The sequence below is a fragment of the Myzus persicae genome, unplaced genomic scaffold (assembly GCF_001856785.1).
Source record: "Myzus persicae strain clone G006 unplaced genomic scaffold, MPER_G0061.0, whole genome shotgun sequence".
Lineage (NCBI taxonomy): Eukaryota > Metazoa > Arthropoda > Insecta > Hemiptera > Aphididae > Myzus > Myzus persicae.
This window is the reverse complement of record NW_019102823.1, coordinates 174900-190020: the sequence shown is the minus strand read 5'-3', so window position 1 is coordinate 190020 and position 15121 is coordinate 174900. Positions and strand designations below refer to the sequence as shown.

At 32.0% G+C, this 15121-nt stretch overlaps 1 protein-coding gene across 4 annotated transcripts in view; it reads left to right on the top strand.

Annotated features, from left to right (window-relative positions):
* LOC111033163 (AF4/FMR2 family member 4-like) overlaps nt 1-15121 on the top strand; it is a 149363-nt gene that overhangs the window by 113236 nt on the left and 21006 nt on the right. For all 4 annotated transcript variants that reach the window (XM_022313770.1, XM_022313768.1, XM_022313769.1 and 1 more), the window contains one exon: nt 8051-8529. In XM_022313770.1, coding sequence (XP_022169462.1) covers nt 8051-8529 — 479 coding nt within the window. The remainder of the gene's footprint in view (nt 1-8050; nt 8530-15121) is intronic.

Sequence of the window (15121 nt, the reverse complement as noted above, 5' to 3'; positions counted from 1 at the left end):
TTTGCGTTACATGCGCATAAGTCTAATGTCTATTATTCGGTCATGTATGATTTACCGGCGTTGAGAACCATTGTGTCATTGCAACTCACTTGTAGGTCATCGTTGTTTTTCAATCTGTCGCGAGGAACTTCTTCTTTGTTTATATCTATCCCAATGTTCGAGGCGCAGTGTCTGTAGCGGTTTACATGCCAAGAGTCACTAGTCATAGTGGGGCAATTGCTCGACCACTACGATATTGTACCTTGTCATTATACAAATATAACGAAAATTGATAAGTCTATAGTCTGATTCAATCATTGTCTATCAACTACGATACATTATTATATACAATTATGATTAGACAACTATAGCCGGACCTAGGAGTTGTACTAAGTTATACCATTCTCTGCAGTTTATATGGTCTATCGCGGACATGCATTTTAATTAAAGTTATTCTAATCTTTTATTTTTAATAACCCGTATACATACAATCCGTATGTGCATACGTATGAAAATTACAGCGACTTTATTATGTTATACACGTCTACCATCACTTGTAGTATTTTGAAAACTTTTAAGTGCAATCGTATTAGCTTTTGTTTTAAGTATTCGTAGTTTGTATAAGAGTAATAAAATACATCTCGTGGATTTTAAATAAAAGAGGTGATGATCAAGATTTCTTGAAAATCAAATAATTTATTATAATTTAGTATTGGTGTACAATAATGTAGTAGTACTTCTCAATCGCAGATTTTTAGAAACTGCGTAAAGTGTACAGTACTTTTGGTTCTCTAAACTTTTGCAAGTTTTGTTAGTAAACTATGTCTTTATTGTTACCTGCAACTTTAGTTTGACCTGAGTTTCCACTAAATGTTAATTTCAGAGAGTTCAGTGTCGAAGTATATTAAAGTACATGTATGTGTATCATATTTACAAATGTGTATAGTATAATATTATATTCTCCAGTATCCAAGCAGTTATTAGTAATTAATTAATGGGAAATACAGATGAAAATTAGGTTAAGAATATTACAATGAGCCAGGGTTGTGTTGGGAAATTGCTTTGGCAATTCCATTGTCATCTTCCAAGACGTCTAGATGTTTCAAGTAACAATAATTATATATTGCATTCTGAATAGTTATCGTTATTCATAATAAATTATGTTTGCAAAACGTTTAAATAATATTATCTGTTAATAATGTTATCCGCGATATGGGTTTGTGCAGTGTACAGGTCACGTGATGTCTCACATCAAATAATAATAATAATAATCATCATCATATAATGCTGTAAAACAATTTTTATTCGCCGATTCGTATTGGCGGAATGGCGCACGACGTGCGGTGAGATTACGTCTGAGCGTATTTTTATATTCTTTAGACACAACGTTATAGATGAAACTATTACTGTTAATTTACTAAATAGAAATCGCAAACACGCGTGATTAAAAAAGACGCCTCCCACGCTCCGAACGTGTTGTCGTAAAAATTATATTGTTAGTTTTTCACCCCTTGTGTCAAATAAATCCTGAATTGTGTACACTATAATATAATACGAACGACCATTAACCTGCTCTTGTCTTACGCATACGCACACACAATCCCACTTGATTGCCTTATATCTATCCCTGCACTGTTACAAAATTGCAATGGCCTTTTATAATAATAATAATAATAATAATAATACGTTGTTGTTGTATCAACGTATATTCTAACTATAAATATGTACCTATATAACTATACTAGACTCATCTGCGAATGAAGCGCAGCAAATTGACCGATAAGTCTACGGTGACCTCTAAAGATAAGTATTGTTAATATAAATGTGTTTAGATATAAATTCCGTTTTATTTTTAAGTGGTTATTTTTTCATTTCGCGTCCGTAAAAGTAAACGAGAAACACGCGACCTTGTCAGCGGGCTGCAACAAAATTTAATGCGTATATAACCAAAGGTCTTTCAACCCGAATGAAAAAAAAAAAAACAATGGATAGTAAAAATGTTTTCATATTTTAGGTTCAACGAATCTTTTTTTTATCATTTATTTAAATATCAATTTTTGATTTTGTTTATACTACACGGCGTGAGAGGGTGTTTTCACAAATTGAAGTCGAAAATTCAAGCGTTTTAAATGTAATTGAAAGTTTGTCATTGCTGATCAATTCTTCTAGTCTTGTTTTAAACAATTGGACCAAATGCCACACATAGAGTAGGGAAATTAAAAAGAAACGACTCCAGTGGGCCTTGCATGGAGAAAAGAAGGAACGTACGTCTGATCCTATTTATAGTGTGCGAAATGGAAAGAGACCCATAGGTCTTCCACGGAAAATCTAAGAAGATTAGACAAGGAGCAATGTGGAAAAGGTTAAGCCTACGGAAAATTGGCAAGATTTAGCAATGAATAGAGAGAAGTGGAAGGAAATATGTTTGACAGTAATATCTTAAAGAGCTGCCTCTTCTTCTTGGATCTCTTGATACTCATCCCAGGCTCAGACTTATTCACTTTGTTTTCTAAATTTCCCGAAATTCCTTAAGTTATCACTCTCCACCATTAATACCACTTTAGCTATTTTACATACACCCACATGCAGAACATGGAAAAAGTAACCGACCGCATAGTATTTTTGGTTTCTCGCACCCGGAGATAGCGTGTAACATGGTAACAGTGTATTTAAAACTATATAACACTATTATTATACATATACATAATACATATATATATGTATACAAAAGTTATAATTCTTTAGATGCTATTCCCATCCAGTATTATTTAATATTTTTTATGTTACTGCTATTATTATTTAAAAATGTATCGTTATTTAATATTGTATCATACGCTGTGCCTTGGATATTTTCGAAATTAAAACATTTATTATTTTAACGTTAACATTTTGAGTATAGTTGTTTTTGTCGATTACGTACGGTTTTCTGACCATTCATTGGGCAATATTATAATAATCAATATTCACGTATACAATTCATAAGAACAATCGAAAAGGGGAATTAAACGCTTACCAATCTATTTCCACGTGCATAAAATCAAAACAGTTTTATTCGCATAATATGTAGTGCGGGACGCCAGTCCATAGCAAATATTACAATAATATTATATAATATAATAATAAATAATAATATTACAAATTTATTTTACAATATGATTATACGCATTTATGGACGCATGTTATAAATTAAAATATAATACCTATTTAATTGTATAACATAATAATTTAGTGACTCTTACTAAGAGTTCTGATTAGTTTCTCTTGTATCGCCAATAAAAGAGGTGTTCCTCGGTGAACACTGAACAGGGTTAAAATTATTGTTATAAAAAATCAGTCAACAATTATTATTGTATACTTACTACCTTAGTCGAAATAAACTATTATTATTTTGTGTTATTAACTATATTATATTTGTCATACGGTTTGTTACTACGTTCATTAATTTTCTATAGTGTTTTCAAATATAATGTACCGCGTAAATAGTTTCGAAAACCGTTTGATATTTTTGAATTCCGATACTTGAATAATAATTACGATTTTTGCTATCAAAGACCACGACTTGTTTAGGTATAATACGCGTGCGTATGTAGGCTGTACGTATTCTTATTCTTCACGGGGCTCCTACAGTAGACTACCAATACTGAAAATCCGAAAAAAAGTTTTACTATAAATACTCGTTTCGATCAACGCAAACAATGTCAATACCTAATAAACATTTTTTTCCGGCTGGATAATATTTTGTGTGGTGTGTTAAGGATACATTGTATTTGCCTATGACGTAGCACGTAGGTATATTTTAGGAAAGATGCCTGTTTCGCTTATATGTAAAATAAATGTGCCACACACTGAATGCGACTATATTATTATGATGGATTATTACTATGGATGGTATACCTAGTACCTACGTGCATCATTGTACGGGTTTGTGTAACGTCCATGTACTTGTATCGTCGCCTTGGAGAGTAGTTACACCTAATTATTTTGTTTCGTGTCGTAATTCACATTGACTCTGCACATTATATAATTACGCTATTTAATTTTTCGCGTTTTTAACTTCATATTTTTACTACTATTGTTGTCTGACGCGGTCTCGTTACTCACAGGTTTATTGATGTTTTGCGGTTATAGAAAAGTTATCGATATTTACGATTCAATTCAAACCGACTTTACTTTATACATTTAAGTTAATTATATTCATTTGCTCAGTACGAGCATAATATTATTATAATCGTTCTTGGCCGTTCAAAAACTAGGCGACGCGGGCAATATAATAATATACTATAGTCGATACGCAAAAACGAAAAAAGCTTCACCAACGCCATCACCCGACACCCACTGGATACAAAACGGGCTTATCGCCATTACCATAATGGTGTCTTTTCTTTTTTTTCTCACTTTGAGTTATTGAGTGCCGTGATCTATATATTATTATATATCCCAGTCGCCGTCATAGTAATGCATAACGATTTCGCTTCAGAATTAATGTGCGTCAATATAATATGATCGGTTTTCCTTACATGTTTTATTAAAATTATGTACATCTATACTATTAGTGCATATTAAATCACAATTTTTGCACATCAGTAGTTGTTCGCCGCCGTTGACCAATCGAGCATCAGTGTATAAAATAGTTGGACAACAGATAACGCGTTATCATAAGATTATTGTTGCATTGTCTCTTAAGAAATTATGGGTAAAATCACCTTGAATCACCACGTTATTTAAAGCGTGGGTAGTACATGTATTTATTATAAATAATATTGCAGGTATTGATTTAATTTGTATTTGATTTTTATGTTTCGTTAAAAAAAATGTCCGCGTCGGGTTAGGTTTGGTATAAATATAATTGTTGAAACGTATTGAGCGGATTGTTTGTTCTATAATCATAATTGATAATGTTATATATATTTATATATAAACCATTGTTTATTAAATGAACGAGCAAATTTTAAAATTATTATTTTGTTATACAGTTGATTTTTTGCTGCGTTTTTTTTCATTGTGTCTAGTTATATAGGTTTTATTTAATATAATATGTCAAAAGTAATGTGCAAACTTGCTGACTTTTTTCCTATTCAAGACTGTTTGAATAATCAATTTTTATTCGGTATATTTTTTGGACCTCACGCCATATTAGAACTGTGTCTGTAAACATATACCTATGTTTTTATGATTATTATAATTGTGTAATGAATACATGATACACACATATTATTGGATAAAAAAAGTACTTGTGTTTGTGGCTTGCTATATAATATAATATTATTTATTCAATAGGAAAAAATATGTTCATAACTATTATTCCATGATAATATGATATACACATATTACACCTGTATAATCAGCTGAGAAGTATTATTATACATATTAAGTTAGTACTTACCTATTATTGGAAGAAATAACTTTTTATTAATTGTATGTATATTATGACTCGTTTTTTTTAATATTGTTGGTCCTTTTCAATATTTATTTATTATATTCTACATTTCTCTCAAAAATTATTTATTTTGTTTCATTGCAATGTTTCTTTTTTTAATGATTATCAATGATTCAATGTTAGAAATGATTTTTAAATTTAAGTTTAATACTACCATCTTTAATGTAATTAAAACTACTGATATTTGTGTACAATTATTAAAAGGAAATTGCATGCAATAAGATATTAGCAAAAATATTATGTTCGTTTATCATGGAATTATTGTTGTGCCATGAGCATTGCGTTTGTAATGTATAAAATTAAAAGTTTTTCGCTATATTACTGTTACAAAAGTAGACAAAAGGGGACTTGCATTAATTAACTAAATGTATTTTAAAATGCAATACTTGTCAGTTATTTTTTTTTTCTTTCGTATTATAGTATTTTATTTTATGATGATTTTATTTACAAAATAATACTATGTAATGAATACATTTAATCGAAAATTTAAAAGATATATTTTATAATATTGTTTATTACTTTTCTTTTTTAGTAGGCATTTACTTTATTTATACTAGTTGTGAATCCTGTGTCGGTCATTGGGTATATTATTAATTATTAATGCCCTAAAGAGTCCAGTTTAATATTGTTTACAATGAAATGATTAATAATAAATATTACTCGATTTTTGACAAAATAACTATTTAAATTAATAAATTATAGTGTGCGTTTTCCCCACTGTGGGCCAAATTTATTTACCAAGTATTTTGAGCGTATTTTGTCTATTCAATGTATATTTTTTCCCGTTGACTGATTTATTGACAAGTGATTTTATTTTATACAAACATTATGATTTTATGAATAAATTGTTTTCATCAATACATTGTAGAAGTCAACAAGTGTTAAATGTTACAACTATACTTTCAATAAATTATTGAACGATCTTAAAATTCTAAGTATTGTAATAACTTATACATAATAAGTAAAGACGGTTGAAAAAAAATGTGTTTTAAACTTACTCTCAACACTTAAATTAACGTTCCTGGTTGGTAACGTATACCATCGGACTTTGGTTGTTTTATAATAATTAGGTAATTATCAAAATCAATAAAACTCGTAACCTTGTTCAAATTGTACTTCTCTAACAATGTTTATTTACTATAACATTATATTTTTTGAGTATAATTTATAGTGTTTAAAAACAATGAATTATTATTTTTTAAATATGAACACTATTGTGTATTTATTATACAAAATACTACCTACATTCCTTTAACTAAATTTGTCGTATTTAACATTCTTGTTAGAACTAAATAGTAATGTCAAGTAACAGTTAACTCATGTATATAATTATTATGAATTCTATTTTAGGATAAATATTAATTCATGTAATACTATATTACTATTTTCAAAATCGTACTCACAAGATAATTAAAAAATGTTGATAAAATGTCAATAAATGTTTGGTTTCTTCAGTTGAATTTTTGAGTTGGAAAATAAAGCGATAACTGTTTAAATGTATTTGTAATTACTCATTAGTATTACTAAACAATTCGATTATGTTAAAAACTAGTACGTAACTACTAATTTCCAATTTCCGTCATCGGGTTTCTTCTGAAGTTAATTACAAAACATAATATAAAATATAAAATCATATCATGAAGACATAAAAATTCAAAATATTACAGCAAAATATTAGGTCAATTTTATTATTGAGTACTAATCTATTCATTTTTATTATAATTTGTTTAGTAAAATCATAAAATGTTTTGTTTATATTCAAAATACCTTTAATAACGCATAGAAGTAAATAAATTTCTAAAACCAAAATTGGTAATTTCTAGCTAAAATTCCTTATTATGTAGGTATAATGCCGAATTATTCAGCGAAAATAAAATTAAAACAGTTCAATATAAACAATAAATTCCTAAAAATTAAAAAATAAACTATTCTTCAGAATTAGCTTCTGATTGTTAATATTTAATTAAAATAAATAAATAATAATAATTACAATAATACGAATAATTACGTCGTTGGTGGAAACTCGTTGGGGAAGACGAAAACGCATTTACAATAATTGTTGGTCGTAGACCTTTTACAATAATATTAATTATTATTGTGTAGGGATATAAGTCTTATGGATTCTCACCCTCCCCGCCCGGCTATCCTACTTACCAGTTCTTATACACATTACACACTAAGTAACGTCATATTATTGTAGGGAACCCTCTAGACGACGGTTTATCCAATATTGTTCTCCCACCAGTTAACACTTGGAAGTACCTTCACTGTGCACAGTGTACTAGCTGTACCTACTTGGCAATATTATTTATATATATATATTATGTTATTATTGTAAAATAATAACGCGTGACGTATGAGAGAGGTATGAAAAAAGCGATTGTAGTCGCGCCCCTCTTGTTACGTCTCGGGGCCTCATGGTTGACGGAATGGTGTTGGGGGGAGGTATACTGCCGATCGGCCTGTATAATACCTGTACCGTGTAAAAGCCACAGTGAAAAGTAGTAGTAGTAGTAGTAGTATTACAGTAGTAAAATTGTAGTAGTGGTGGGATATAGTGTTATAATAACGTACCCACCTCCACCTCGTCCTCCTACCACGTTCTAATTTTTTCTTTACCACCGCGTGTTCCAGGTGGACGACGCAAACGACGATGAACAGAGCCAGCTGATCCAGAGTCAGTTGGGTTCGTTCGACGACGCCAAACCGTACTTGGACCTGGTGTTCAGCTGCGGAATCACCGGCATGCCGCCGAGTCCCGCTCCACCGCCGCCGCCGTCATCGTCGCTGTCCGTCGCCGGTATGATGCAACACCACCACTCGTCGACATCGTCGTATCCCTCCTCGTCGTCTGCAGCCATCTCCTCCGCAGCATCGGCAAAGTCACACCATCACGCCGCCACCGCCGCTGCCGCCGTGATCGGCCAACAACAGTCGTCGTCCAGGAGATCCGTGTCGCCCGCGTCCGGCGGTGGATCCGTGGCACCCGCAGTCACGGCGTCCTTTAAGAAACCGACCGTCACGTCGCACGCCATGGCTAGATCGTCGTCATCCGGGGGCGGCGGCGGCTCCTCTTCGTCGGCGCACTTTCAGCCACCCGCCAACCCACCCAGGTACGTTCCGAAACCGCAGTACAATATTACGTATATTATAATATTCATTATATCAGTGCTGGAATTGGAAGAAAGTAGAAGGTTGGTGCAAAAGTATGAAAATAAATTTGCTACGATCTGAATTTTTTGTTGAGTAACATGTAATTAGAAGGGGTACGTCAAGATATTTTTTTTAAAAGAAGGGGTACTCCGCCCTCCCTACGCATCCCCTCCAATTCTAGCTCTGATCATAATCAGTAATAGGTTATGGGTATCACGGCCATCGCCGCCATACCTCGCCGTGACGCGTGAATAGTTTTTAACTTTTACGTCTGGTCGGGATTTTTGATTAATTAATCGAAAAGCAAAAAATCCCACCGTCGAAACGTACTACGCGCTCTGACTAATAATTGTGTATCCAATTCCACGCGGACTTACAGTGGTGGTCGGGTTAATTCCGTTTTTAATTAAACTCTTGTATCCGTAGAATTAATTGCACATACACGCTAAATATGAACATTATGTATTTGTATAACATTATTAAATTACATCTTATTTAGTTCGTTCCGTTTTAACGTTTTCACTGGTTTTTACTACCACCCGCCTGTCATAACAGTGCGTTTCTAACGTTTCTTCGTATCGAACACGGCCACGATTTTTCAGTAGCACTCGACGTCGTTCCATTTTGTATTTAGAGAGGGGAGTGTGGTGGTGGTATTGGTAATATAACAACTGTTATGCTATATTCTTCACAAAGAAAGTCCAAAAAGGCTCATTTGACGATTACGTAGAACCCACTTTCCCCCCACTCCGGTCGCAATGAAAGTTTTTTTGTCAATCTAAGCCAGTCTTAAGTTTACCTTCGTTGTTGTCATTTTTAAGTCAGATTTATTTCAAATTTCAACCTGCATATTTATTCGTAAAAAATAATCAAATATATTATATTATCATTGTAATACGCTAGATCGTGCTAGATCTTAAATTCTTGTAGGCTTTGTATTTTATTATTTGATCTTTGTTATGTGCGTATGGGTTGAAGATTTAAGTTGTGGTTTATGTATTATGTGTAACGGAAATTATGTACATTTTGTGGCTATTATGAATTCATGATTTAATTAAATTAATTTAATAATTGTTGGTCCTTTTTTTTTCGTAAAACTTAATCCACGTCTACATTATTATAAGTTTTGGTATATTTCAAATGTATGATAGCTTAATTTCCTTATGCACTCGGATGTTTCATTTTTAAATATATTTTAATAAATCATTTAAATACTCAACTCAATCAAACCCGAATCATTTTTTATTAGAAGAATTCGCCTATTGTTTAAGTAGGTTTAGCTTACCTAGGTTAAATCTTTTACTCTTTTGTTCTTAATCCCCATGAACATAATATAAAACTGTGGAAGACTGAATGAGATGTTATGCTTTTTTTAAATGTTAGCAGTATCTAATAACATTGATTTTAAGATCAATGCTAACAATATACATTGTTGTAACTCATGTTTCACGCATACGATTCTAGAAGTATACCATATAATATTTTTTTATAATTTATGGCGTTTAATTTTCATATCTATTTCAATAAATTAAGTACATTATTTATATGGACTTATGTATTTTTATAAATGGACTATGGCCATTTTACGTAACTGTTGTGTCAGAAATATTTTATAATTTGATAATATAGTATAAACATATTTATTAATTAAAATTGAATGGGATCCCAAATTGTAAAATAATTTATTTTCGTTATATTATATAATAATAATTATTGATATGGATGATTGATCAAATATTAATTATTAGCTATAAATTGAGTGTGATAAGTTTGAAGTATATGTAATTTATGCTTTTATGTATTATTTAACCTAGTTTTGCAAAATTTAATATAGCCAGATACCTATACCGAATACCTAATGATAAACTGTTTTAAAATTAGGTTTTGTTTGTAAATGTTGTGACTAATTACAGTAAATATTTAAACACAAAACTAGTAGATAATATTTAGTTGGGAATTATAATTATTTTACCTATTTTAAAAATTAAAAATTAACTTATTGAGGTTAAATTAAAATGTTATGTGTGCTGTGCCTAATGAATTAATTTTCGTTGAATTTAATCGATTTAATGTATTCTTATATTTATCAATGCTCATTGTTCAATATTAAATTTATTGTTAGGTAAGGTTCTATAGTATAGGTTTTTTGCATATATTATAATTGTATTTTTTCTTCTCTTGATTATGCACATATTTTTATCTACCTTTATTATATAGTTAATGCGTTAATGGCATTTTAATTTCGTTCGTTGTTTTTATCATTTTTCTGATAATTTTCAGTTCAAATTGCAGTAAACAACAGAACCTTATTTCGGGGAGGGGGCTAAACTATTTAAATTCGTTTAAAAGTTTCATTTAATTTCTAAATTCCAAACACTAATCACCTTGTTTAATAGGTATTATAATTTAGCTTATAATAATATACCACACTAGATTGCGAAACTTTGATCGGAGTATTGAACTCGGTTATACCTCAGGATGATAACCATTGAATGTCTTAAATTTAAACTTCGATTTACGATTGCGGATTATTATTTGGCATCGTCAAATAGAGAGAAGAAAGAAGAAAATCACTCAAGCGGTTTACGAGACTAAGCAGTTCTTTATATAATATGTATAATATAAATAGAGGAACGAAGAGGACGAAAATAATCCGAGAATTGCCGTGCAGAATAGGTGAATAAATGTTTCAAACTAAAAGTCGTTTTAGTGTACAAAACTATTGATAAATCCGAAACGTGGATGGCGCTACTCTATACCTTGCAGTAGTAGTTATGTAATGAAATATTGTATATATTCTACGCGGGATAAGGGGATAAAAGTGTCCAAATAATAATATAAAAAGGGGATAAAAAAGTATTTTTTACCGAGCGTAAAAAGGTGAGCAATCAATAAGCAGAAAAATGTATCTCTTCCACTGCTGAAAAAGGAGAGGGAGCAATTTTCACGTATGAAGAAGACAAACGGCAAAGTGTCTTAGGTAGGTACATCGATTGTTTTATATATAACGTCGTGTCGGACCCCTTCATGTCGGGGCACGAACGCGTTTTGGTTATCAACGCTTTGCATTCACTGGTCACCTTGTTATAATAATATGATTATGATCATTATTATTGTTATTATCAAGCGTAGACGAAACTAAACACTTTAAATAGCTTGGGTCAACCTAATGGACTGGAGGCCCATAGGTCATAAATATGTATAAATTATAGACATAAGACGTGAATAAAACGTGTATTATTATTTAAAGTATAATAGTTGTTTATACAAATAAGAAACGACTAATGAGTAGTCATAACAATTTATGAATGTTACGATTTTTTTTAATTCTTCGAAATTTATATTTTTAAAGCCATTGTCAAAATGGTACAAGTTCTATCAGTTTGCACTATCGGCGGTTTTAAACGTTGTTTTTCAGTTATTTATTATTATCGAAGAAACGTATTTGATTTCATCAATACACGGACCAGATGGGTTGTAATATAATTTCGGATAATATTATGATATCGGTGATGGTGTTATACATCATGTGTGCTATTGGCAATCATTGAAATCTGATATTCGTTTCGCGCGATAGACGTCCACGACAACAAACACGGAGACATCACCGGCGACGAAGACGTGTCGATACAATGAGCGTTATAAATATTGTGTGCGCGAGTCTGAAACAGCTGAGCGGTGTCGTCGATCACATGTGTGGTGCGAGCGTGACGTCATATCATATATATTTTAGCTTCGATAAATTTCCTTTCAAATAACATTTACGCTAAACGAAAACTGTATTATACATTCATACCTGCCGTTGGTGTACACATCATATTATACACACAAATACACGACATACGTATAGTGTCACTCTGTTGTTAGTTGAATTATTATTTACAGTATTTTACACGTTTAAAGTATTAAAATGATTGTAATTGATTGACTTCTGTAGTCCGATCGATGGAGTAGGTACTAGATATACGATAAGTAAACGACTAACGAGTAATTTTTTATCATATTATGCGTATACCCACGTATAATTTTACATTTTCACTACATTATGTACCGATATTAAACTGGAATTGGTGGGTGCGGTACCTACTCAAATGCTCAAACTAAACACGATCGGTTGTGCAATGAGCTCAGACGAAAATAATATTTAATATTATTACATGTATACGATATACCATTATCATTGTTGCGTGAACATTTGAACGTTGCCGATTTACCTTCGTCGCGTATTAAGGGGAAAGAAAAAAATTATTGTTTTCAAAATTACGTAACTGTATCTATTGACCACCGACGTCATCATCGTTCGAACAATTAAGTCAATAATATTTTAAAAGGAAGTTTGTTTTGTATGTATTATACAGGGTACCGCCACCCACCTGCCACTTACGTGCACGCCCAACCTATTTTTATCTGGTTGAAAATTTCAAATTGTTATCAAGTGAAAGCGGTTCTCTTAAGTGATTGACCGCCGCCGCCACCACCGTTTCGGTGATAAAGACCTTGGCCCGGTTGTGGTCTCTAGTTCTATGATATGGCGACGCGGTGGTTGTTCATGTATAAAGGCGAAATGTATTTAATTGTCTCGGAAAAAAACGAAAAAAAAAATTAAATTAAATTACTTCCTCACAAGTTGTACGCATTCGGTACCATGTATAGTACGACACGTGTATGTGGTTACCACGGTTACTTTTGAATAGAAATCAATAGGCTCATCAAACTCAAGTGCCTTCTCCTCGTGGTCCTGACGGTAGTAGAACGACAATATTATGCGGATATTCAACGACGGCGTTTACGATGGAAAAGAATGATCTAATTGATTTACAACTAACTAACTTAATTAACCCCTGAAGTTCATGTGGATAATAAATTAAAAATATACTTTCAACTAATATATAATATTATACCTATATCGTACATGGCTTTTAATTTATTATCTTTTTCACCCACGCGTGTCGCCTTAAAATATAACTTACTAATAAGTGTTATTTTTACAATCCAGATATACCTCGTATGCCGGGCTGCAAATATTGTAATTACACAGGAGACAAACATTTTATTCGATAAAAAACAAAAATATTTGCAGTGCAGAGTAGAGTATCTTTTTTAGTTTTTAATTATTGTTTGAAACTTGATTAAATTTTAATCACGTAATAACTAAATTTGTATCCGGTTATATAACAGCTTTTATACATAAAAAACTTACTATTTTTTGTTCTAATGGTAAGTATTAATCAATTTTCAAGTGAATGTTTCTTTTTCTTATAAATAACGAGTTGTAGATTTTAATTTTATTCAGTTCATCTAATAAAACATAAATTTAATTTCGTAAGCCACGCGCACCCGTTTTTGTATTAAAGGAAAACTAGTATATATAGTGTCTCGAGAAAAGTTTTTTCTCGTTACCGGTTTTCAAAAGTTTGCAATAATTATGCATAATATATATCATACTCCTCCTTTCTCGCTCGGTACGACGCATAAATTATAATTCATCCCATCGATTATTAAACGATTACCCGCATACGAATATTATGCAACAATATAATAACCGCAAAACAGCTGCTGCTGCTGCAGTGATATATATAATATTTTATACACATAACTTCCTCCTTATAGTTCTATCCTAGAGAACGGACGCGCGTAGTCTTATCATAACGATAGGTATTACGTATTTACGTGTACGATGTATATTATAAACGTATCGACTGAAGTGCGTTATAATATCGAATAGCCGTTATTATAGTTTCCATATTATATCGTATACCTATAGACTATATAGATTATAGAATAGTTTTTTTATAGATTGAAAAATTCTATACGATTAGTTATTAGCGGGTGTATTATAATTTCCGTTCGCTTTAAATGTTGGAATAAATACGCTTTTATTTCCTCTGAAAAAAAAAACGCTGAAATGTCAGTCTCGTGTATTACGTCGGCGGATGCGTTCCTGGGGCGGAATAATATTATGTTTGTTATTTTAGTGTATAGTCGGCTGCTATATACGACGGGAAATAAAAAAGTTCTGTCCGAAAGTGCGCGTTGTAAACACAAAACGTTCGGTCCGCCCACCCGACCCTTGAAACATAATTTTCTTAATGATGTTAATGATATATAAAAGTACTAGGCCACTGACGAGTGGGTGGCCAGAACGGGGTTCCCAACATCCTCAGCGTATTGCCTGTTTATCGGATTCCCGATCGTAAAACGGCATACAAAAAGTGGCAGCGTAGGCGTGTGAAGGAATCCATTACGTTATTGGAACTTGATGAGTGAGAGAACATGGGCATAATATAACCGAGTGTGTGCAGCATTGCACACTACACAATGCAATGCAGTACTTTTATCAACCGCGGTCGTAGTAGTATACACGTCCACGAATGGCGACGATCACACTGTAACTGTGGTGCGTAGGTATATATTATTATTGTTATACTGTCGGAGAATGATCAATGGGTGTATAGAATATTATTATCCTGCGGAGGTCGGAGTTAGATCATACCCTGTCGCGACCATCCTAGTAATAATGATAATAATAGTAAGTACCTATAATAATGTTAT